At 30.0% G+C, this 26,912-nt stretch overlaps 2 protein-coding genes across 2 annotated transcripts; both read left to right on the top strand.

Annotated features, from left to right (window-relative positions):
* The first annotated feature begins 3,545 nt into the window (after positions 1–3,545).
* Positions 3,546–14,311, top strand: LOC107442874 (uncharacterized). The gene is made up of 6 exons (XM_016056542.3): positions 3,546–3,636; positions 4,882–5,496; positions 9,379–9,610; positions 10,523–10,644; positions 11,891–12,091; positions 14,209–14,311. Exons 1-6 carry the CDS (start codon positions 3,600–3,602, stop codon positions 14,268–14,270), a joined length of 1,269 nt encoding a protein of 422 aa, XP_015912028.1. The 5' UTR covers positions 3,546–3,599; the 3' UTR covers positions 14,271–14,311.
* A 5,940-nt stretch (positions 14,312–20,251) lies between these two features.
* LOC107442875 (17S U2 SnRNP complex component HTATSF1-like) lies at positions 20,252–25,813 on the top strand. The gene is made up of 3 exons (XM_016056543.3): positions 20,252–20,507; positions 21,966–22,163; positions 25,143–25,813. The coding sequence occupies exons 1-3, from the start codon at positions 20,462–20,464 to the stop codon at positions 25,646–25,648; spliced, it is 750 nt and encodes a 249-aa protein (XP_015912029.3). The 5' UTR covers positions 20,252–20,461; the 3' UTR covers positions 25,649–25,813.
* The last annotated feature ends 1,099 nt before the right edge of the window (positions 25,814–26,912 follow it).

The raw sequence follows: 26,912 nt of genomic DNA, 5'->3' as shown, positions 1-26,912 counted from the left end.
GAGACGTTGGTTTACATCAATGAATGTAAAATGTTTGACATTTACTCCTCTTTTTCAATCTGTTGTCTTTGTATGGAGGTAGAACCTTTTTATTTATCAGGATAAATATTAAGTAGCACTTCAAACTCGTCCTTATGAAGAAACCTTGTTTATTAAATTTACATCTGCCGTGGTTTGTTCCTGGGCAACATAGTTCTGTTAGAACAGCGGCCAATCTATGCTTAGAGCACTTCGACAAACGTTGACTAGGTGATTCCTTTAATATTTATTAAACTTGTGGATGATATTACTGATTTCGGTGTGGTTGATATTGCTTATTCGTTTTCTATGAAAAGCTAATTTTGAAGTATTGCTTTTCACGCTATTCTATACTAAAAAAATCAGTACAAGATATCATTAATTAAAAAAGATCTTTTTTAATCTGCGATTTAAGATCCTTCTTGAAATTACCAATGGTTTCTGTTGGTTTAAAGACTTTATTTTAATTCTTTTAATAACTGTAATAGGAAACTTCAATATTTGTCCCAGACATACATAAATTTCTTTTGGTCAGACTGACACCGCCCATCTTACCTCGACTCCACCCGGGTGACATTCTCCTAAAGGGTACTTTTAAATGTATTGAGTTATATGTGGTAATCCACAATGACGTCATTGTCACCGGGCATGTAAATTAGACTTTGATTCCCTCCTAACTCATATACGACACAATACTTCGAACTTCAAATCGTTGTCTTCGAACACTGTCGTCTATGCCTTACTTGCCCAAGACCAAATTTATGATGATACCATCGAAGGATTTTGATGGTTTATGTTGGTTTCAATAAGATTCTTGATGGTCCAACATGTGTTGATGGCCACCATCATACAACAATTTCTATCGTGGTTTGTTGGTTTTTGATGGACCAACAAATTCCAACATTGCAAGATGAAAAATGTTGCTCTATTGCTATGATGGTAAACAATCAGGTAATGTTTGATTTTTCATGGACCAATATTTACCATCATATTATGATGGAATATGTTGTATTATCTTTATGATGGTCAACCAGTAAGTAATGTGTATTATTGTTGGACCAACAATAACCATCAAACAAGAATGGAAGATGTCGTATTCCCTTTATAATGGTCAACCAACATGGTATGTTTACTATTGTTGGACCAACAGCAGCCATGAAAATATGATGGAAATTGTTGGTTTACATTTATAATGGTCAACCAACAAGTTATGTATATTATTGTTGGCCCAACAATAACTATCAAAATATGATGGAAGATGTTGGTCAAAATATGATGGAATTTAATAAAATGCATGGAGCTTACTTTCCTTATGGAATTTTGTTTTTGCTTGGAGTGATTAGTTGTTTTTCTTACTGCCTTTTCATTTCGGTACTCGCATGTGTAGTCTATTAATCTTTTTTAAAAGCTATGTTGTTAACTAATAAGTTAATAGAAGTTGTGAGGGTATGTCCACCTTCCTCATGTGCTGATATTATCTCAACTACTGAGAATAATGGCAAAAACTCTAAAATAATATCCGTCATAAAATTATGTGTCAATGGTCTCAAATGCTTTTTAAAAAAGTTATTAATATAAGCTTTTGTTTTTGCAAATAAATAAAGCGTAAGTATAAAGATTACTATCAGTTTTCGTGAAAAAAATTAGCTATATTTAAGTACTAATATGAATATTTGAACTTTTAAATTACAAGAATGAAAAAATATCATCAATCAGAAAAAAGTTTTCACTTAGTCTTACTGCTGACAAAAATTCTACTCAGTGAAAGTTGAGTTGAGGGTAAAATGCAGTAGGAAAAACATTGGTAAATTTCCATGGTTTTTCATTCGTTGCAACGGAGATGTTGGCTTTTTTCCAGAAATTTACCATAGAAAATGAATTAGTTCTAATACTTCTCATCTTATATTGCTTTAAAATTGCATAAGAGGTATGAAAATAGTGAATAAACACATAAAATTAACAATTTAAATGACCAGAAAAGTGACAAAACCTATTCCTTTTTTATTTTAATTTACTTGAAAGTACTAAAATTAGAATAATATGTACAAATTACAGCGAAACAGCGTGTTTCATTGTGAAAAGGCATGAACTATTGGAAAAGATAAACTAAGAGCTGCACCAATGGGGAAAATATCAGATCGTTTTGCTCATTTGCTTGGCTTCATTAATACTATAATAATAATCAGAGGTACCTCTATTAAGAGGAATAATTTTGTCAGGTTAAAATTTGGTATCAGTAGACTTTATTGGTCTTCCTTTTCATGTAACTCAAATGCAAATTAAATTCAACAACGAAAGAAGCTTGTTTTGAAACTTGACTCGAGAGTTAATTACATTTGAGTAGCTTTTAAAAGTGCTTTAATGTGAATTTGAACTTGATTGCTCCATATTTTATCGTATGATACGTTGTTCATCGTCAGTTGTGATATAAAATAATTTGAATAACATTTGCTTTTGATGGAAATGCCTCTTTTACGTCAAGTGATAAAAACCATTACGATGAAGGTAAGTGAGTGAGGAAAGAGTGCGTAATAAAATATAACAATAAGTTTACTGCCACAATGCTGACAAAAACTATCGCCATTGATAATTAGATCGAATATGTCTTCGGGCAAACTATCGCCAATGATAATTATATCAAATATGTCTTTGGGCAAACTATCGTCAATGATAATTAGATCAAATATGTTTTTAGGTAATCTTGAGTGGTTTTCACGTTCTATGAACACTATAAAAAATAACGGCATCTAGAGTGTTGGTATTTTTACCGCTAAATTCAGCATGATACGGAACAAAAAATCAGACAGACCGTAGTTCTTACAGTAATAATTACGTAAAATCACCAAGTCACTCTAAATAAATAAATATTACTGTAATATATTTTACGATAAAAATGGTTTTCTCGCTAAAATGTATTTTTAGGGTGGTGTGCCGATATTTTAGACCGTAATTTGATTTGGAGTTTTTGACAGTATATAATCAACTTGCAGACTTGTGAATTTCTCTTGAGAAGTAATTTTAGATGTCGAGTATGTTCCCATGTCATTATTTTTATTACTTTTTTGTAATTATGAAGTTAATACGAAATTAGAAAAAAATAGGATGTGAAACGTGAAATTTAATGTGTTATGGAACAACAGAATAAAATATTTAAATAGAATAAATTCTGTCCTTCAGTACCATTTCTGCTTCATAATCAAACACAAAGATGATCCCAATCACGGGGCTTGAAGAGCGAAGCAAGAAGTGTGTAGTACTTACTGTAAAAAAAAAATCCAAATCTATTGTTAGATTTTGATTTGGATTAAACCTTTTCTTCGAAAACTGAATAAAGCCCATTCTTTTACATACTTTTGAGAAACTTATTCTATTGTTAATATGCAGTTGCTCTAACTGGTATGCATATTCTACATAAAAAAAATCTATTGTTTACTTTAATTTTTTCACCTGAAATGTTCTTTTTATTAATAGGATATTGTGTAATGTTTTTTATTAAAAATATCTTGGAAATTGTAGGAGTTTACAAATACAATTTAAAAATGGATCGTCTGAATTTGTTTATAAACTGCTAAAAGAATAAAATGGGTAAAAGGGGATGCTTTCCTTTACTTTTTGTTGGTAAGTAATAAAAGTAATATATATTTTATAACTTAATTGGTATTATAATAGTAAGTTCATAAAGTCACGTTTTAAAATTTCACGGTTTAAACTCATGTAACATCTGTTTTTATTATATCTTCGCAGAATTTCAGAATTCTTTTATTTATATCGAAGATTAAATCAATCATTTTTGAGTCCATTGGCTAATTTTAGCAAACAAAATTTTATCTACTTTTTGTCTAGCTAGGATAATTAATCTGAATTGAAACTCTAAGCTAGATGATAACACAGATCTCAATTGTTTTCAAGCAGAATTTATCAAGATTTGATCCCTAAACAGAATTCTTATGCCTACAGAATTTTTACCCCTTTTTAATATTACCAAGCATAATGAAAATAAATATAGTGACAATAATAGTACAAAAAAAGTATTGTAAAAACAAATTTTCAAATTAGTTACTTTATTACAGTTTGGAAAAAAAAATTCTTAAATTGTTTAAAATTTGTTATGTATTATCAGCACTACAGAAAAACTAATTAATTATTGTATGGTAAGCAAATATACGGAATAAAACGAGTTATTATTTCTTCCTAGAAAAGTTAAACAATACATTACTGTTGCTGCGATAATCAAACTGCTTAACAAACATGCTGAAATTTTAATTCATATTGCAAACACTTATATCGCATAGTAAGCAAATAAGAGAAAAATTAGTTAAATTTTTGAAACAGTAGACAATGCAAGCCTATTCAACCACGATCAATGTGTAGTAAGCAAATGCTTACTGTGATTAGAGGCAATACAAATTGGGATCCACTACATCCATGAGTAGATCAGCAACAAAGTATGCATAGTTAAAAATGAAGCTGAGAGAATAGTGAAATGATGCCTCCCTAGCAACGTTTAGGAATAAAGATGAAAAGTGTTTGGTAATCACCACCCTTAATGTATATATTTTAGAAATCTTAACAAAAACGTTTTAAAAATGTACCCATTAGGAATCGAAAATTAATATCTAAGTTAATGAAATATTCATAACATTTCATTAATCAATATAAAATTAGACTGGATTGAAAATTAATTTTTTTATTTTTTCATCCCAACTTACAAATATGCACTTGTTTTCATTCAATTTTTGATAAAGGCTCCAACAATATAATTTTGGTTCAATGATTGCGAAACAATCTGTATTTGGTTAGAATCTGTTTCTTTGTATACCTTATAGCTTTCTTCTCAATAACAAAGCACTTTTTTTATTCCAGCCTCACTTCTGCAGAATTCTGCACAAAATTACTCAACAGAAGCAATTAATTTTGAGGAATTAAATGTTGGTCCCACTTACGCTATTGCACATACACAAAATGAAAACCATGTTGTAGAATCTAATTCTTCAAACGATGAAAGCCGAACTGTATCTTACGATTTATTTAAAGAAAATAACAAGAATGGCACCATCGAAAACAATTATAACGATGATAAATCGAAAGATACTTCTCCATTTGAATTCGAACGAGGAAAAGTAATAGAAGAAAGGGCAACAATATGGTCTGATAGCCAAGAAGAAATACATGAGTTTCAGATAGAAAATAATGAAACGAAAACTAAACAAAACAAAAACTTTGCTGTTGAATCTGATTCTTTAAAAAATGAGAGCCGAATTGAGTCTTCTAATTTATTTAAAGGAAATATTAAGAGTGAGACCATCGAAAAAAATTACTACGATGATGGATTGAAAGAATTTCTTCCATTTGAAGTCAAAAGTGGAGATAAATTGTTAAGCGATATAAGGAATAAAAAAGAAAATTATCACCAGAATATTGGGAAGACATTTGTAATAAGGCCACATTTACGGACAAGAAACATAACAAAAATAGATGGTAACTATAATTTGAGTTCATTTAATTTAGTCATAAAAACCACTTGTGTTTTTAAAATTTACGTTTTTTCCCTTCTTTTTGGTAAAAGCAGTTTGAAGGCACATTTTCAAACTTTTTAATCATTTTAAATCACATTATTTCTGAACCATCAGGCGGATTTTCGTACATAAATATGTTTTATTTTATTTTATGACCGCCGTTGAACAGTCGACCCAATTTTTGGGTTTACGACTACAAATGTTAAACGCCGTAGCCTTGTAATTTTGAACCAATCCAGAAGACAAGGAAACTTCTGTATCGGTACCCCCAGAGGTATTGATTTGTTATGGGAACATGGAGGACTTTGAGACTCGACAGATTTAACGTGCATCAGTCACCATTTACTACACGGGGAGTCTTCGACCAGCAGGGACCGTACCCACGAACTCTTGGACATGGGCCCGGCACCCTACTGACCAGGCTATCCCGGCTTAGTAGAGACAATTTAATTTTACATAGATAACTAGCAGCGTTACATTACAGCCACAAAGAATGGACATCGACAATAACAGTACAATATAAAATAGGTATTCACAGGTATTTTTTTTTCCTATTTTTTTTTTTTTTTTTTTTTTTTTAAATTTTTTTTTTTTTTTTTTTTTTTTTTAAATTTTATTTGCCTCACGGACAACAGCTTGTGTTGACTGACTGCCTGCCAAATGCTTGCTGGTCAGGGGTGGGGCCAGAGTGTGTTTTTATGCTGCAGCAATGGTTTGCCTGGAGCCCTGACACCTCAACATTGTATTTGCTGCCAGTATTTTTACAAAGTTATTATAAGGTTTATGACATATTGTCTGTGATGTTTCTGGTTATGGCTAGAATATTTATTAGTTTTTGCATAATATGCTTGTTTTTGAAACTGTCTGCAAATATCGTTCTGCCTTGTTCATTGGGTTTTTTGAGGTGGTATGATTCAGTTAGTGGGCAGTCATGTAGGTAGTGACTTGGGGTACCTGTGTCATCGCATGGGCATGACACAGGTACCCCAAGTTTGTATGATAATTCATTCCATTCATGTTTTATTTGATTTCATCCTTATCTGCATAACAATAACCACTATGTTTAACCCCTTCCTTCTCGCTCCCGTGAAAATGACGGGGTGAGGTTTCGCCCTCTATCTCTCGCTCTCGTGATATTTCCGGGCTGGAGTGTTCAGTAGTAACGCGCCGATAAGAATAAAACTAATTTATTTCTTTTGCCCGGAAAACATTTTATTTCTTATTTTACACACCAGGTGGTAGTACCAGGATAATTTTTAGATAATTGTAGATAGTTAGTTTATTTTAAACTAGATGTCAGCACTAATCAAATACTTAATACAGATACAAAAGTCAAAAAAATAGGCACTTTTTTACCATTTTCTTGAAAATTGACCGATCGTTAAGGGGTTAAAAGTGTTCAAAACACAAAACACTTGTTGCTTTGTAATCCTCGCCTTTATTATATATTTTTAGAGTCTTTGCCTCGAACAAAGTGAAAAAAGGTACACTCTGGGGCTCATAAATTAAATGTTTATGCGAGAAATAAATAAAAACTCCATTAAAATGAGTTGAGTTAGCAGTGAGGAAGTTACGGTGAAAGAAAGAAAAACCAGCTTGTTAATCCGAAAACAACTAAGGGTGTTTCTATTAATTGCCTTTAGTTTTCCACTCTGTTTCTTCCGGTTATCAATCAGGTTTCGATGTTTTCAGTTCTACCTTCCTCAATAGTAACTGGTTGAATTCTGATCCTGTTTTTTTCTAGCTTCAAAATTAATTAGTGGCTTTTAGTCTGAGTAGTTTTTGTCTTTAGTTTTAACAAGAATTCTAAAAATATACTTGTAAGATAATGGAGAGATTTTTGTAAAAAAAAATTATCATTTATATGAAAAGGTCAAATTTAAAAAAAAACAGTGTCTTTATTTAAGATATTTTAAAAATTCCCTTTTTATCTTTCAGTAGTTCGAAACTTTTACGTTTTCTTAATTTTTTAAAAAATCAACTATTTTATTTACTATTTTAACGTGAATCTACAATAGCTCCATTTATTGATATTTAAAAAATTATGATGTAGCTAACATAATTAGAAAAGATATGGCATATATCATGGATAATATGTTGATGAATGGAATGAATTATCAGATATAATTTTTAAAATCGAACGTTTTTGAAACTTAATTATTTTGAAACTTAAATTTACATGCTACTCATTTTGATATGCATTATTGAATATTTGTTTGCATCTTCAACTGTTCAGTAATTAATTGATAAATATTACTACACTTATGAAACCGGAACTATAAACGAGAATAAAAGAAGATTATACGTTATTTAAAAAACATGTTGGATCACAGCTAAAAATTAAAAAAATAATTTTTTTTCAAAGTTATTGAGATAATTTTTTGTTAAAAAATTGAGATCGGCTAAGGAGGTAAGCAGTCTCAATATTCCGTACTTTTTATTGCCCACGGGCCTCTTTTAAGAGATTATTCTAAAATATCCGATGACCTGAGACATCAAGAAAAAAAATCAATGAGATAAAAATGTGAGGTTTGATTTGCTCTGTTAAAGAGACAAACTTATTTATTCTTAAACTTCACAATAAAGTGCAAAGTTCGCCAGTAGAGCTACTGATTTGGAAAAACTGTAACAGCATTTCAGAATATTTCAATTAAAAATATATGAAGGAACGTATCTTAATTTTGTCATCAGACTGCGTTATGTTTTTACGAATCTTGTTTCATAGCTTTTTACAGTGGTTAGCGTCATCTGTTGACGAACTTTGTAACCAATTTTAATACTTCGTGAAAATAGTTATCTCGTTTTCTAAGCAGAATGCATAAAATCGTACATTTCACTCTCCTCCTGTTTAGATTTAAAAGATAAATTAATTCATAATTTTTTAGGCACCAAGAAGTAACGGTTCTAATAATGTATCATATGCGCAGAGAAATTATTTTATTCATATAAATTTGACATAAACCACTTTTCAGAAAGTCAAAGCCTGTTGATTTGCAGAGGTTAGGTAAACTTGAAATCAATTATCAGACAACAAACTGGTTTTAAATTTTTTCACCCTTTTTTCCTCGAGAACAATTCCAGAGATTTCATTACCATATTATTTATTTAACTTTATTTTTCTTTCTTATATATTCATGTCTCGTTTTTCTCTTTGAAATTTAAATATTAAGTTGTTAACACATTGAAAGCCAAGCTAATTTTACATGTCTTGTCTATCTGGCCAAACGGTAAATAACTACAAACTAAATTTGCAAATATTAGACAGATTTTGCTAGTTTTTGAAAAGGTTTAGCATGACATATCAGAAAAAAAGTGACGAATTATATAAGCCTGCGAATTGTTTAGAAATAGTGGTGGATGTAAACCTACTAAATTGAATTTATTAAACCAAGAATCAGGATTAATAAACTACCACATTAAAATATTTATGTGCTGTCCGGAGCAAGTTGGCATCTCTGTGTATATAAATAAAACAATTTTTGTGTGTTCTACATTGCATTAATTTCTTCAAACCATTTTAGTAATGATGATAATATAAAAAAATTGAAAGCATTAAAAATTTGCTCGAATTATGTGTTTCTAATAATCTTGGCTTCGCCAGTCATTGGTGACCCCCGTGGCGCTATGAACAAACACAGTATAGGTCACCGGTGACCCCCATTGGCATTCAAGGTGTTAATATTATGTATACTTTATTGTGACAAAAATTCAAGTGTACATACATTTAGTGGTCATAGCAGAAGAACACATATAAGTAAGGCATTTTTTTCGGGGAATTAATAGGCTATTAATAATTTCTCTCAGATAATTATTTTCAAAGATGTTTAAATTGATATTTTCTTAGAAAAAGAGAGCTACGAAAGAATTTGGTCTAATTCTTTGACGAATGAAGACTTCAATCATAGGATATCACGTAAAACTCCCCTGGATTTAGATTTTGAATATGGAGCAGATGAAGATGATTCTTATATGTATACTCATAGCTTACAAGAGGAGTTAATTAGTCCCAAGAAATGTCATCTCCCCAAAAAAATGAAGCATTCAGAACTGAGATGTATCATCTCCTTAAGGTCGATGTGAGTATAAGATCCTATAGATTTCTTCGTATTTCTAAATAGAATGGAAATTAATTAACTACATGAAAAAAATGGCATTTGCAAAATCTTCTAAATGGTTCAGACAGTTCTTAATGTATGTGAAAGAGACATGACCCGAAAAATAGATAAAACTATGGAATTTGAGTGTTTATGAATTTGTGGATATTTTAGTTCTATTGTAGAAGTTATTAGCTAACAATTTTTTTTTCTACGATATTTATTTTTTCTCGTAACAGTATAATAAAGTTATGCTGCTGTCTAATATTTGCATCTATTCATGTAGAATTAAGGGTACTTTCTACGAATCAAATAAGAAGGTATATTTTTATTCAAATTTATGCCCCTTGGAGCTCGATTTTCAAATTTTTGGTGAGAATTTTTGAATTTACAAGTATTCCCACAAAATACGGTCATTGAATTTTTTAAAAATGTTCCAATACATTGAACACTAAGAGCATTGCTAAAGTTTCTATGCAGATTAGTTTAATAATATTAAATTACACTTATTTTTAAGATTATAGAAAATTCAGACTTGGTAGATTTCTTCCAAATTACAGGATGGCTTTTAAGGAAATTTGGTGGGAACGGTCCTATGGTCGTTTTAGTTTTGCTCAATTCTCTAACCTACCCCAAAGAACGCGCATGATAATGGGTGTGTATTCTAATTGCTGAAAGTTAATTTCATTTTGTATGTGTTATACAAAACTATACATAAATCTCATGTGTATCTCCCCATCGAATTCCCTTAAAATCTGTCCGTTGAAACTGGGGATAAATAACCAAATCGGAAAGCTTTTTTTTTTTCATTTGGAAAGCCTATGTGCTGGGAGAGAAAAAATATTACAATTCATAAATTTAGCTATGCATATATTGTGTCATTCTTTTTCTTAGAAAATGCAAGCAAGTTTGTGCTTATGGAGCTTATTTGAAGGATGGAAAAAGTAAAGCAAAAATAACTTGTCGTAAGAATAAAGGATGGTGGGGAGTTGCCAGTCATATCAGAGATTGTGATTGTAAGTATTAGTTTAATATTAAAAGTTATTAAAGGGAAAATTTTTTCAAACTTAATCTCCAATGTAACCTCGAGAAAAACGCTAAATTATTTCTTTCTTTTTGGTGGCAACAGTAATGTCTCGGTTCTATTAAAGAATGACGGATATTCTGTAATTCCTTAGGTAATTGATTGGGATTTTTATTTATAAAATGGTTTTGACATTTTTTTGTTTGTTTTCAACTCAACATTCCTCAAAAGTGATTTGTTAGTTTTAGATACTACCTTTATTTTTATCGTGCTAAAATATTTTTTGCGATCTCAACTATGATGTATGATCTTTTATATGATTTTCCTTATAATTAGCAGCTTAAATACCATCTTTTGTTATGATTATTTGACTATTTTGGTTGAATATGGTAAAATAACAACTAAATAAATATCTATAAGAGTTTTTTTCAAGAAATTTCTTATGGTAAGCAAAGATGCAACTGTGATTGTTAAAATCAGATGAAACGAAATTTAAAGATTATTTACTCTCATTAAGCTAGAACATACCTATTCAATGGATTTCAATAAATTTACACCGAAGAGCCATTACATTATGACCACCCTCCATCTATAACAATGGACTCGCCCAGATTTTCATGGTTTCTCGTCCAGGAACAATGTTTTCATGGGGCACATTACGACCCATAATCCTCATAGAACAATCCCTGACGTCTGTAAGCTACTTGAACATAATTGCAGACCAGGTTCACCCATTCATGGCAACAGTTTTTCCAGCGGGGGATGGTGCTTAACAACAGGATAATGCACCATGTCATAAGGGTCGAATCCTCATGGGTTGGTTCTAGGAACATTCCAGTGACTTTCAAGTCATATCTTGGCCTTAACCAATAGAGCATTTGTGTCCTACTTGGAAAGCCAAATTTGTTCTGCCATGCTACCCCCTCTCAATGTGAGGGAATTGCAGGACCAGTTGGTGAGCGCTTGGTACCAAATGCCTCAGCCTGCCTATCAGCACCTTGTGGAATCAATGCCAAGTCGGGTGCTAGCAGTTTTGAGGGCTAAAGGTGGTCCTACATGTTATTAGCAGGGTGATCATAATGTAATGGCTCTTCGGTGTAACTATCTATTGTTTTCAAGTTAGAAGCTGCAAATTTTAAAAGTTTTAATAATTGTTAAATTTTTTTTAGTAACGAACGATTTTTGTTTTTGAATGTATTATTCATGACAACTCATGTCAAGTTATTTTATTTGGGCAGCTCATCTCAAATTCAAACTTAAGCTATATGGTGGTGAAGGAAAATGCATGGAAGGATTCATGGATCACGGACCACGGTGCCATATAGATTGCGGCAGAGGCAAAGAAACAGAGTGGCATGAATGTGATACCAATGGAAATTGGGACCCACCTTTACCACACTGTGCTAAGTCTTTCGGAAGTAAAACACTCTCGAGAGGACGTAAGAGTAGTGACACTTCTTTTTGTTTTATTTTCATTCTGTTTTGGTTAATTATTTATATAATTATTTATTATAATGATACCTACCAATAAGTATTAGGACACTCATGCATATGGATGAAAGTGGAATTCGGGCGAGTTTCTCTTGGTAAGAGGAAGCAAGTCTGCCCCATTCCCCTGATATGTGATGACTCTACGCTATCACATGTGTTATTTTAAAATGAGAACTCCTCCAGACATTCGTCTGGACCTGTGGCGGTGACTATGGTAACGAGGTATAACTATTTTGAGTAGGAGTGTGGGGTCACTGTTTTGGAGTGGCTTCGGCTCGGGTCGCGATAGAAAGGTAATTTCTTTCTTTGGTCTATTGTACCTATACTGAAGCTACCCCCCTAAAATGTGCCATTCTTGTTTCCATACCACCAGACGTCCACAGACTTTGCGGCCGGAAGAGTTTTTAGCTTAGACAAACTATAAACGTGTGGTGCCTATGTTGGCCACGACTAATATTTTCTGCGTCGATATAGCCCACGACGAATTGTCTCTGTAGCGAGTCTTGCTCAGGTAAATTGCCTCTGTGAGGAATTGTGCTAATGACGAATCGCCCTCCGACAAACAGTGTGCTATGAATTGTCGTCGCAGAACCTTCTGTTCGAAAAAGGAAAATCCCAGAGAGTTTTGATTCATGTAAACAAACGCAAATCTACAAAGTAGGTCTGCAAAAAACAAATGCTTAAACTTGGGATTTAGATTTCAATTTTTCACATATGGTGAACGAGCAACTCAAGCATGAACAATTCAAAAGGAACTGGAACCGCAAAAGCTGTTCAGTGGGTTTGCACGCGTTATTGGTAGACTTAATTCCCACTCTGAAACATTTCTTTCCGATAAGGATCTTCTTATTTTATGGTCAATATTGAACATTTTTATTTTGTATTATAACCGTCGTTGAACAGCCGACCCAATGATTTTGGCCTTACGACTACTAATGCTCAACTCCGTAGCCTTGTAATTTTGAACCCAATTCAGGAGACAAGGGAACTCCTTGATCAAGTATTGGGAGAAATTTGCCTTCGTGGAGGACTTTTTAATGGAACTAGCCCGCATTTACTTTACATGGAGAAGAGGACCACAAGAACCTCCCACGGTTAGCCTGATGGCAAGGGGACTCTAATCCATGATCCGTCTACCACTGAGGATATTTCACGTCAGCACTGCGGTCGGTGCAAGCCGGTTAATACTTTTAGGCTTTAGATACATATTACTTTCAGGACAATGGCAGCACTAGTTACCATGTTGTGAGAGAATGAATTGCTCTGCTTAGAGCTTAGATCTAAATAATATCGAGATTTTCTAGGATGAGTTAGCTCTTCGAATGAAGGGGTGCAACAATTGATTATGTCATTTCCATCCAAGCCGAGTACCACTAGGCTTATTAAAAACACTAATGAAAAGCATGCTTTGGAATGTTGGACAACGCGTGATGAGTAAAACTTCTGAGGAATCTTGATTTCCACGTAACCATATTATCCAATTTTCATTACCAGGAGAGTGGTTTCACCAATTCAATTACGATTTGATATTTTGTAAGAGGAGATTAAAATATCAGCAAGTATAAAATATCAGCATAAAATACAGAGTTATATTATCAATATAACTCTGTATGCGTGAAAGGTGGTGTTGTGTGCGAAAAGTAAAATAAAAATAAACCAGTTGAGACAGATGTTTACGTTTTGGCTAAAAGATTGGTTAATAGTTAAACTTTTCACTTCACAAAATGAATGCCTCTCTTGCTTATGTGGCTGGTTATGTAGATTAAATGGGGACAAGGTCTCCCTAATTCTTATCAGCATCTTATTATTCAGCCCTTGATTAAAACAAGTGCCTTTTAGAATGAGCTAAACGTTTTCAATCATTAGAACAAAATAATGAAACATTTTAATAAAATTGGTCATCATTTAAAAAAAAATTGTAAATTTAGTCTACAGGATAAAATGATATTCTTATACTGATAATCATATTGCTAATTTAGGCTTTGATAGTTTCATCATTAACACAAAAAATGTGTTAACGATGAATTCTGCAACATTATTTTTATTTTTAATGTTGCTTTTTTAGATTATTATGGAGATCGCCGAGGGAAGGCGTACGTAATTAAAGAACTTGAGGGGAAAAATTGAGACCGACGGTGAATCTCGATTTTAAAGGAATAAAAAGGTAAGCAATTTTAAGCTTAATAAACGTTATGTTTCATTGTTGATACATCAGGCGTTTTTTTATTCAGAGAAACATTGAAACAAAAAACTAGCATAAAATTGATAATATGAATATCGTGCAAGTTTTCTGTAACCTTATTAAGGAACCAAAGTGGACCACGTTAAAGCTGTGACCATTGGTATAGTGTCACCAAGTTAAGATAATTTAATTTAATATATCCTATAATGTTTTTCAACCTTACACTCTCCAAAACTCAACATTCTCCAAAATGTCTCACAGTTTAGAATTGTCACTTTTGTTGATTGTTTTTAGAAAAAAAAAGGTTTTAAGGCATTTACATACATAGAAATTTTGGAGTGCGTTGATGTATAATATCATACAATTTTGCGATAACTTTATCACATTGCTAAAATGAATCATGTCCGAGTCTTCATTATAGAGATATCTAAGATGACGTCGCTTTCCTTACGTGTCCATTGGAAATCCATCAATAATCAATAAGTTACAGATGCAACTAATAGGGATACGAATTTTCGAACAATTGCGCAAACAAAAATTGTTTGAATGATAGGGGAACACTGATCTAGTTCAGCTTCTGACTTTGATATCTCTTTGATGTCTTTTTAATAATGACAGACATCAGGATTGATTTTCAGAACAGCAAGTTTATTTTAGCCCTTCAAAAACCTTAGAATATATCGAAGTAAACAAAATTACTGGCCTTACCAAAACAAAACAAAAATGATTCAGTTTCCATGAAGAACCTTTCAAATAAATTGCCAAACATTTGTCAGAGATGTTCCCTGAATTAGAAGCAAAATATTTAGTTGCTGAGATTAAAAGCATTTGTAAAAATGTTACAAACAATTTTAACTTGTAACTTTAAGGAACGTTAACGTACAATGCGCTGAAAAAAAGCGGATCACCCTGTATAATTTTTGATTTCATCATCGGATCTTCACGTTCTAGGACTCCATCTTAATGGCTCGAGAGTGTGACTTCAAATATGCTAATTAATAAGTGCAGGCGATATTTTAAGTTACGAAATCACTTAAAAAAGTGTACTTTCTCTGAATAAGCATACCTTTTTTTCTACGGATTCGGATATCTGACCCCCAAAATATAAGAGGTAACCGCAATCTGTGAAATATGGTCCCAATAGTTTAGTCCGGAGAGCGCTCCAAAGTTTGTACCCCTTAATGTTAATTTTACTTTTCGCGTATTTCGTTATATCTCGAGTATGTCTTAAGAGAAATGAAAATGTTTTGCCCACAATTCTAAAACCCGTTTATCCAATGATGATTCCATGTAAAAAATAACTTTTAGTAAATATTCATTATTTTCACTATTTTATTTTAAAATGGTCGAAAAAATTTTGAATTGTAAGGTTCAGGATTTTTTGCATCATTTTAAAGAATGTAATTTTATACAGCTAAATACAAAATTTGTGTAAAATTGTCGAATAGTTCCAGTAAAATCGAATTTAAAATGCGATTTCTCAGGAACTATTCGAACGATTTAAGAGTGAAGCTACATCACTTTATTCAAAATTATTGAATAAAGTGAAATGAAAAAAAAGTTATTGATATATATTCAAAACAAAAATTAGGTTTAACTTCCATGGAGCAAATTTTAGTTATATTAGGCTAAGAAATTGCAAAAAATGATAGCTAATCTGGTAGCAAAATATTTAATTTGTGACATAGGAAAAAAAAAACATTTTAAATAAAATGAAATTTTGCCTCAATTTTTTGTTTCGATAGCATGTTTTTTCTAAAATTAATTTATAAAACTGATTTTCCTATGCAAAGTTTTTATGTATTAAAATTTTTTCTATAATGCCTTTTGTGTGTTAATACAAACTGTGTCAATACAAAAAGCTCAAAATAGAAATAACTAAGAAAAAGCCCTTAATTCTTTTGAAAGATTTGTTTTAAATCAAATATGAGCATCTAATAGCTGACTCTTTTTAGATGCCATTTTGAATTTTAAACTTTAGACGCTAAGCCTTAGACGTTTGATTTTTAAGCTTTAGGCGCCATTTTGAATTTTCAAGAAGACTGGATTAATAGTTTTGGGGTTATAAGGTTTTTGTATATATATATATAGCTTACGCATAAATTTAGTCTCTTTTCTTTTCAAGTTTTTTTAAGTTTATTTTTGTTTGGTCTTCTTTCTCTAAGTAAATCCAAGATGACGGCTAAAGCCTACATAGGGAGGAAGCAAACTTTAGATTTTGGGCAAAGCTAAGAATTTTCAAATAACTTACACATCGGTTTTCAGGTAGAAAGAAATTTCGAAAATTTTTCGATAATTGTTTTCTGTAATCTAGCTTTTTCCATTATGGCGAAATTTGTGTTAACAAATAAACTATTTTAGTGCGTGAATGAGTAATGAGAGTAACGACTTTTAAATTTTTATTTAGCGTAATTTCGCTAGAGTGTTCTCTTTATTAATATGACTTTTTGTTCACTGCATATATTTATAGGATATTATTGTTTCTTTTTAATTTCTAGGTAATTTAAAGAACATTCACAAATATGAAGATGAAGGTTAAGGTCTGGAAATAATAAGTTTAAAAAAATTTGAATGAAACTCTTACAAAAGTCTTGTTTGTATATTTAAGTATAAACACTAATTAAATAATATTTTATTGATTGTAGTGTTGTTTATTTTTCTATTATTTTATGCAATTCTTTTAGAACCATTTAAAGCACGGATCAGAAGAAAGAAGCAATCACAAAAATAATTTAAAGAAAAAAATCTTTTTTACTCATGATAGAGGGTGTAAAAATGCAATGCACTCTTTTTTTGAAGCGTGGAAAAAGATCATACCTTCAACCCAACGTATACAACGCTCCACTACTGTAATAAGCTTAACTACAGATTGAAGAATTTGTTTATGTAGATTATCGTAGGATAGTTATACGCATATCTATTTCACGTAAAGTAAGGCAATCACATCTCAATAATATAAATTCTTTTTTGTCTTGGATAACATTTGGGAAAAAATCTTGAAGATGACCCAAATTGTAAATAAATAAAACTATCTGGAAAAACCATTTTTTTAAAATAAAAAGTAAAAGCAATGGATAAGTTAAAGTCAAGGCCTGAAATCCGGCATTCTGTGAAATGCCTAGTCATTGTACAGATTGCCTAAAATTGATCAGAAAAGAATGAAATGACTAATGTTTTACTTAAAACCTAGGCATTTTATGGAATAGCTATTAAAAAAATTGCCAAGACATGAAATGATTAATGTTTATCGTATCGTTTTACGTAACTTACATACAGACTTTTTAAACATAATCTAGTATAACATTTTAAATACATTTGTTGGAGCAATTAATCTTACCGATATGCTTGCAGTAAGTAAAAAATGACATAAAACATATTTTAAAGGAAGAAGCTAAGCAATGAAAGGGGCAGAGGAGACAAAATCATGAAAAACAGTTTTCGATTTTAATGTAACAGATTATATATGTAAAAAAAATCAAGTAAAAATGGTTTCGAGCTGTCCTAACATCATAAAATGGAAGTGTGGAGGTGGGATTAAATCTCATCCCAACTTAGTTATTTATATTTATTTATTGTTAGGCTTATTTATTAATTTATTGTTACCCATACATATACAGGCTTGTGTGCTTCTTTCAAAATTCGGCTTATTAGATATTCAAGTCGAAGAACACATAGCACAAGATAGAGAAGGATATCGTAAGGATTTATCCATGGATATGGAAAGATTCGAACCCGCTATCTCTACTTTACGATCGAAGGATCTTTGTAATACCCTTTTCTAACTTGTGATATATGCTCTACAACTGGACATGGGCTAAAAATATGTAATACTTTGTAATGAGCACACAACCCTGCATATGTAAGTATATAACAACAAATTAATAAATATTTGAAATAGTAATATTTTTTTTAAAAATTATTTGCTTTAAATATACTTTCTGGACAGTACGATTTCGCTTTTCTACCTTCAAAATGGTGGTAACCAGTTCAAAACAAACAGTAATAATTGAATGTATGGCAATTAATAAATAAATTTTGCTTAGATACAGATACATAGTACTGTATTTAAAGCAAAGAATGGCTTGTCTCTTGCCAATTTGAAGAACACATGTCACGAAAATGAGAAAGACAGCGGAAAGATATCGAATCCGCTAATTCTACATTTTCCAGAAGGACTATAATCCTTCTTCCAACAATACCCAGACCCCAAAAATGTATAGTTGTTTCACTTGCAACATATTCTAGGGATCTTCCTCGTCGTGCAGTATCACTGTTCCAGCAACGGCTCTAGAGCGTGGTTGTAGTAGGGCCGATTCCCGTTATAACACTAAATATATATTTTGCTATCTTTGTCGAACTTACAAAGAAACCCATACGCGCACGTGAATGAATAAATAAATCTCACTATTCTCATAAAAATGGATAAAACAGACACCATAACTCGATATATTTGAAATAAGTATCTTTGGAACAATTTGATGAAACATTTTAAGCTATCATCCATTTCCCGCTTCTTCGTGTTATAAGTACGAAATACATTAGAAAAGAAATAATTAAGCGTTATATAACTCCTATTAACTATTTCAATAATGCATTCTTAATAAACAATACAAACTATTACCATTATATTTGGTAAGAGATAGACATCAAAAGGTTAAAATTGTCAATCATATGATAAAATTATGGTATGGTCAATTATAATTCGACTTTAGAAGAAAATGTTGGTAATTTTATCGCGATACTTTCGAGCACGACATAAAAATCATTTATTTGGTTAAATTTATTTTTCACCTTTGTATTTTAATAAATATGTGGTAATAAGAGGTATTTTGAAAAATAGAATTTCAGGTAAATCGAAATCTTAACAAACGAAAAAATTACCAAATGCATGCCGTATATTTTTCTTAAGTATTAGAGTTATCGTTTTTTTTTCTATATTAGCAGAAGTGATTTTATCATACAAGTATAGTAATTTAACCAGAATATTTTTCTCATTGTGGAAATCATTTTTATATTTCTTGCAAGAATTTTTTTGCGATCAATAATAACAATAGATTGTCTTTATTTTATTTTTGAAATTCAAAGATATATAAAGGGCAATGAATAATAGGACAGGGAAAGTGCAGTGAAGTAAAAAAAATATCTTATAGATAGAGATCACATTTTTGAAATTAAATAAGAAAAATGACGAAGTGGGTTTTGAAAATTAAAAGAAAAAAAAAATACGCTTAAGCTCAAAAATTGAAAAAAAAGTTGAGAAAAACTTGATGTTGCGAAAAGTTGAGAAAACTACAGATGGAGACGAAATATTTTTAAATTTTGAATCATTGTCATACTAACGGAAAACATTAAATAACGATAAGTATGAAGCCCCCCTATCATTAAATGGTTTTTCTCTAAAATGCATATTTTCACTTTACTAACCAACATAGAGTTTAATCATCATTATGTAATAAAATAAAATCCGAAAATAAAGAGACATCTCACGTATTCATGATTAGGGACATTATTTTTAATTAAACAGCTTATTTATAAGGAGAGACATCTTTTACGCTTTTATTTATAGACTTTAATTGCTCATATAAGTATTGATATAACTATTGGTAAAGACTGAGAAAAATATTATAAGCTGTTGAAAAAAACATTTTTCTAGCTTCTTGAAAGGTGCATATTTAATTAGAATTTAACAAATGGTAAAGAAAATGAAAATAATTTCATTTTCACAGTGAATAAAATATTAATCCGATATGAAAAAACTACAAGTTAATGCTATTTTTTTTCTCTTTCGCTTTTTTGAAAATGAGAACTTTTTCTTCAAAAGGTAAAGTTGAAAGACCTAAAAAGATATTTTTTCCATGAATGCATAATTCTCAATTTGAAAATTTTTCGAAGAATTCAATCTACAGTTATTGCAGCTGTTGTTAATTGTTCCCTTGATACCTTATTTGACAGCACCTTTCTTTTTTATTAAAGTAAAAGACAATTTTTTTGCGATTCATGAATCTTTGAACTTCTGGCATTATTAAGGTATTAGAGAACGCTTTGGATAAAAATATATCGTGTAAAATATAATAGCGATTAATTTAAAAATAAATTTTTTCTACCTGCTATTTGAAATTAAAAGTAAATTACTAAAATGAGTGAAAATGAGAGAATGAATATTTTTCTTCTAGCTCTTGTTGGTAAGTAATAAAATTGGTGAGTCTTTTATAAATAATCTTTTTTTTCTTAATAAAAAAGATCGTAAATTAAAGTAAACAGACAAGAAGGGAATGATTTTAATTAGTTTTTTTTATGTGAAATTTTTCACTATCTTGATAAGATCTCCACGTTGGCATTAAAAATGATATTAATTTTATAACTGAAAGATTACTTTCTACCTAATCTATTGATTTAATTAACTATGGCAGAGTTGGCAAGAATTAAATGTTTTTTTCAAATGAAATTAAACTAGGCTTTATTTTTAATTTCTGCTTACAGAAAAATAGTTCTGATAAAGATATATGTATCAGTTTAATAAATGAGAAAATTAATTTATGTTACATACGTAAAGGTATATTGGATAATTCCGGCATTGTATTCAGTACATTGTATTTTATGCAAAATATGAAATTGAGAAATATTATCTATATTTCACCTAAATCAAATCCCCTTAATGAAAAATAAAAATATTGTTGTGCTAGCAATAAGAAGAAAAAAAACGTTTGGAATTGTTTACAATGACTAGGAATATCATTTCCAATTATATCGGCCGATTTCCGAAATTATGTATAATTACCTATAGCCAAGACCGGTCCAATATATATGTTTTGTCTTCACCGAAGAAAGACGATAATAGATATCATTTTCAAACAATTTTCCAATTTTCACATAATTTGACAGTATGACATTTTTTAAAGAACAAACTGAAACTCGTAGAAATAAAACAGATTCAACAATTTTTCAACTGACTTCAATATATTAATAAGTAACGCAACTCAATAACATAATTAATTTTCAAAAAGTTACTTAAAAATTGAAAAGCATTCATATATGCAAGGCATATTTTATTGCATATAAAATCTTTTTGATTTCTTTTATAGTTTTTGATTAATTAAATGACAGATCAGAAGTTTTAAACACATTTTTTAGTTTTATTATATTATGTCCCGCAGTGGACTGATCGTTAAGACACGGTTCCCAGCAGATTACCAAAGTCAAGCATCACTATCTGCGGTCAGTGTGCGGGTGGGTGACCACTTGGATCAGTCTGCGTAGGGACCGAGGGTGTGCGATATTGGTCCTCCTTAAACTGTTCTACCGTAAAGTGCTCGACTTCGCGTGTAAGTCGTCGGGCTACCGAAGCAGGGGTGCCATCCCCTCTGCAGAGGATCAAAATTGTGATGGCATGTCTTCGGATCATCCTCAGGGATGTTTCCCAGACCGTCGCCAATAGCCCATTGTGCTGCTCTAGTGTGACGTAAATGAACTACAATAACAATTACATTATTATAAATATGTAAATACATTTAAAACGAGCTCCAACCTAAAGCAAACAATGTCTGAATAACGAATTCTGATATGAGAAAATTAATTTATTTAATATCTGCTTATCTACATGGAGCTTTCGTTTTGAATAATAGATAAAATATAAATTTCAGTTTCTCTTCTAATGCATCCTGTAATGAATCATCAGTCAGAAGTCAAGAAGTTAGATAGATCAGGAAAAATTTCTCAAAATCGAAATGCAGACTCTGTGATAGAATCTGATTCCTTAAAAGATGAAAAGGAAACTGAATCTTCTGAATCATTGAAAAAACCTAATATGGCAGATACTTCTCATGGAAATGACAATGATGGTAAGTAGAAAAAAGTTTGATAGAAATCGGTCAAACAGTTATTCGGCAAATAAAAATTAAGAAGGGTTTCAAAAAATGTGATTATTGTAAAAAAAAATTTAGTATTTTGAATTTTTTTTAATGAGTCAAACGTTCTTTTTTGAGCCGGGGGGGGACGGGTAGGTTATACATAATATAGAACAATTATAACATTTGTGGATAGAGGCTTTTTACTTGTCAATTCTTTTAAACACTATTTTTTCCAGCCTCTCGTAATTAAAATCACAAAAATTTAAATCACGTTGTTTGTTCAATCCCCTTTACATGCGTATACCATAGGTGATAATATAGCATATATATGGGTGATACTCACGAAATATGACAATTCACTGTCCCTTGCTCCAAGATCTAATACTATAATACTAAAAGTACTTTTTTTTTAAAAAAATTAATAAATTGCATTGCTGTTAGCATTTTAAAATGACTTTGCACTAGCATTGACTGTTTTGTATAGTTAAAAAATTTAAATGAACTTCAAAATGTCATTTTCCTGGCATGTCCCAAGCAATGTTTCTAATAATAACTAGCTTCAAAACTTCCCATAATTTTTTCAATATCTAATTTTTTTATCTCAACTGGTGCAAACTTTTCTAGAATATACGCAGAGGGCATTATTTACAAAAACTTCGTTCAAAATAATTTTTTCTGTCAATAATTTGTTTGTCCCAAGAAAATCTGTCATTTTCCTGGCTACTTTTATTTAGTATTTTATAAACAAAATAGATAGAGCCAGCAATCAATATCTTATGTTAATAGATTGATTAGATACCCTCCTATATGAATACGTCTTGTTATATGAATAAAGAACCAATTATCTGGTTCAAAATCTATTTCAAAAGATTTTTCAAGATGAGTAGGCTTTTGTGTTGTCATTTTCCTGGCTTCCTGAAATCATTAATAACTACATAGATTTATCTGAGTTACTTTAAGAAATGCTGTTGTTTTCTGCAGAATGTAAACGTCTTAGGCCAAAATATTAAATTAAAGTAAAGTTATATGCTATAAAATGGCTAATTTGTCATTATCCTGGCTTATGGATCTCAGGACATTGAAGTGTTACCAAAATATTTCTTTAACTGCTAATACTGTAAGGAGGAAAAGCAAATATTAACCTAATATCAAGTTTATGTATGATTGTAATATGGTTGGATGTAATCAAAGTTATTTATTTATTTAATGATTGATTATTATACACAATTTTATTCTGTACATATCAGCAACAACAAAAAATTTGATTCTTTCTACAGTGGATAAAAAGAATTAATATAAGAAATTTATGGTCCATCTAACATAGAGGATTAAGTTGAGTTACTTATTATTAACTTAAAATGACTGTTTTTTAAACTTCTAGGCTAATATGTCATTTTCCTGGCATTCAAGATTTGGTGAATTTCTATTTTATTTTTTCTCTCGAGCAAATGTCAATAAACTACACTGCTGTATGTTAGATATTAATAAATGTAACTAAAGAAGTATACAAAAAAATTTTAGATTACTTTGAAGATTTTAAATTTGCAGAAATTTTTTGGTCCGAATTGTCGTGTTTGAAAAGAATCACCCATATATACTATACAGTAACTAATGATTATAATAACGATTTCAATAACGTACTTTTCCTTGGCGTAACTTATTTAACGTAAATTACTTTAGTAATATACATTAGTAATGTACACATACAAATAAAATCAATTAATTTGTGTGAAAAGAACCATTATACCATTTAAAAGTTTTATGATTCTGAACATTAATATGGGACGCTTCACAAAATTTTTTTTATACCTAATTTAGTTCGCAGATTAAAGCATGTGAAAAATGTGTTCATAGTGTTGTTAAATAGCTAGTATAGTAAAATTAATGATACTGTAAAAATTTTTTATTGTAAAATTGATTAAAAAGTAAGTTTGAGAGCATTGTGAAGTAAATAACACTGTAAAATTAAAAATTAATAATAATATTGAAAGTTGTTATCATTGTAAAATTAATAATGCGAATTTAATACTATAAAACCATGGGTTTACAAATTCTGGCTGCCATGGTGCCTAGTATTTGGCATCTCAATATTTTAATAAAATTTAATATGACCACACAAAACTGCTCCGGTACTTTCTGTTTCATAATAACCTGGTTCTTAAAAACTGGTAACGATTCCTAGAAAATTTGCATTTTTGTAAATATCTTTTCAAAATTAATGTAACTGTAAAATTAAATGTAATGTAAAATTTAAAACAATGCAAAATTTATGTACATTGAGGGTTTTATAAATGTACTTTGGAAGATAAATAATTTTTTTTAGACAAAGGTGTTTAGTACCCTGTACAGTATTGCTAATGATTCTGCTCAAACAGATATTTTTTTCCATAATTTGCAATTGAAGAAATAATGATAATGCTTGTTTACAATACTTTGCTAATTAGTTAATAGCCATGTTTAATTTAATAAAATTTACGAAAGTGATAATTTTAAAACAATTTTCGGATTATTTAGTTTTCGTGATAGTAAAATTATAAAAATTATTTAGGCAATGAAAACTTATAAACAAAGTCAAGTTTTTCGAAAAATGTTGATGAATTACAGAGAAGTGCTGTTCTTCAATACAATAATAGATTCAGTATGATTAGATAATAATCATGTTTAATTTAATAAAATTGGCGAAAGTGATAATTTTAAAACAATTTTAGAATTCTTTATTTAGTTTTCTTGATAGCAAAATTATAAAAATTATTTAGGCAATAAAAACTTTTAAACAAAGTCAAGTTTTTTGAAAAAGGTTGATTAATTACAGAGAAGTGCTGTTCTTCAATACTATAATAGATTCGTTATGATTAGCTAAAAACCATGCTTGATTTAATAAAATTGGAAACAGTGATAATTTTAAGATTGTGTTGCGATTCTTAATTTATTTTTCTTGATTTCTTGATCATAATATTATAATTTTTTTAGGCAATAAAAGCTTTGAGCCAAAGTCAAGTTCCTTGAAAAATCTTGATGAATTAAAGAAAAGTATTCTTAATTACGATGATTCAGATGAAGAAACAAATGACTTATGTGAAAAGACAGATGATGAGTGTAATGATTTAGATGATAAGTGTGATGATTTAGATGATGGGTGCAAGGATTTAGATAATGAGTGTAATAATTTAGATGATGAGTGTAATAATTCAGATGATGAGTCAGATAATTTAGATAAAGAAACGGAGAATCTAGATGAAGAAACGGAGAATCTAGATGAAGAAACGGAGGATCTAGATGAAGAAACGAAAGATCTAGATGGAGAAACGGAGGATCTAGATGAAGAAACGGAGAATCTAGACGAAGAAAAGGAGGATGTAGATGAAGAAACGGAGGATCTAGATGAGGAAACGGAGGATCGAGATGATGCGTTTGATGATCGAAATGCAGAACTGGATGATTCAAATAATGAAAGAAAGTTTCACACAGAATTATAGGTCCTGTTGAGTTTTCCTCATTTTCGTATTTCATAAATGTTAAATAAAAAAATTAATTAAGAGCAAATAATATATTTTTTTCAATTATTTAAAATTCTAACTACATAGAAAATACCATATATTTAAAAACTGTGAAGTAAAGAAATAAATATTATGTATTGCTGTATCCGTAACTTTTCATAAATTTATAAATCAGTGTATAATAATTTTGTACATTCATAGATTTAATAAAACTGAACTTTTTATAAAATATTGGTTTTCATTAATTACCTTATAATTAAACAAAAATATTTATCAAAGATGAAATAAAAATTGATATCTATATATGTATATCAATAAGTTAAAAATATAGAGAAAACATGAAAAATAATAAAGAATTATAAAAAGAGAAAAAGAAACATTATTAAAATGAAATATTTTTTAAAAAATATAAAAAAGTATTAAGAAAATGATACTAAAAGGCCAGAAAACAGAAAAAAAACCGAAAAAATATAATCTCATCATCTTCATTAGCTCACATTATTATATCCACAAAAAAGCGTGCTTTCTAACATTGTATTAATATAGCCAAAGCAAAATATATAAATACAATAGTGTGAGGAGCACCTAAAAATTGAAACGAAAATAGAATATAATTAAGGAAAAAAAATACAAGATAAAACATATTAATCCAAAATAGAAAATAAAAATTCTGGAAAAATACAGAATAAAACACAAAATGTAAAATTATAAAGAGAATAGCGAATTCAAATGTACTTCTAAAAACCGGCATCTTTAAAAAATGATTTAAAATATTTTCGTAAAAAGTTTGCCAGTTTATTATTATTCGAAATATTATTTTTTTAAATTTTATTGGTTATCTTTTTTTTGTCGCTTTAAAAAAATAAAGTTTTAAAAAACAATGTGCTGAAAACGAGTGATTATTCTAACGGCAAAAAATATTTTAATCTTTTTAGTGTATAAGAGGAAACTCAATTCAGAATTACCATTAGGATTTTTGCGAGAGAAAATGACGTCAGAGTTTTTGAAACAAAAATACTACTATCATTTTCAATTATTTGAGCGTTTTTAGTTTAATGTGAGTCTTTATAATACAAATAAACACAAAACAAAATTTTGAGTGCGCAACAGACATTTTATTTATATTAACAGGTTTATGCGCCATAAATATCTAATTTCAATCAACATTTCTTATTCAGATATGTCAATGTTTCATAAACTCCAGATTTAATTTAATTAATCTTTGAAAGACATAAAAACGACA

The sequence above is a fragment of the Parasteatoda tepidariorum genome, chromosome 6, assembly GCF_043381705.1.
Source record: "Parasteatoda tepidariorum isolate YZ-2023 chromosome 6, CAS_Ptep_4.0, whole genome shotgun sequence".
Taxonomy (NCBI): Eukaryota; Metazoa; Arthropoda; class Arachnida; order Araneae; family Theridiidae; genus Parasteatoda; species Parasteatoda tepidariorum.
The sequence above is the reverse complement of the archived record's forward strand: the minus strand, read 5'-3'. Positions and strand labels throughout refer to the sequence as shown.

Excerpts from the sequence above, each read along its gene's own strand:
- LOC107442874 (XM_016056542.3), top strand. The coding sequence starts at position 3,600 with ATGGGTAAAAGGGGATGCTTTCCTTTACTTTTTGTTG. Across the intron at positions 5,497-9,378 it reads AAACATAACAAAAATAGATG|AAAAAGAGAGCTACGAAAGA; the intron begins GTAACTATAATT and ends ATATTTTCTTAG. Across the intron at positions 12,092-14,208 it reads TAAAACACTCTCGAGAGGAC|ATTATTATGGAGATCGCCGA; the intron begins GTAAGAGTAGTG and ends TTGCTTTTTTAG.
- LOC107442875 (XM_016056543.3), top strand. The coding sequence starts at position 20,462 with ATGAGTGAAAATGAGAGAATGAATATTTTTCTTCTAGCTCTTGTTG. Across the intron at positions 20,508-21,965 it reads TTTTCTTCTAGCTCTTGTTG|TTTCTCTTCTAATGCATCCT; the intron begins GTAAGTAATAAA and ends TATAAATTTCAG. Across the intron at positions 22,164-25,142 it reads TCATGGAAATGACAATGATG|GCAATAAAAGCTTTGAGCCA; the intron begins GTAAGTAGAAAA and ends TAATTTTTTTAG.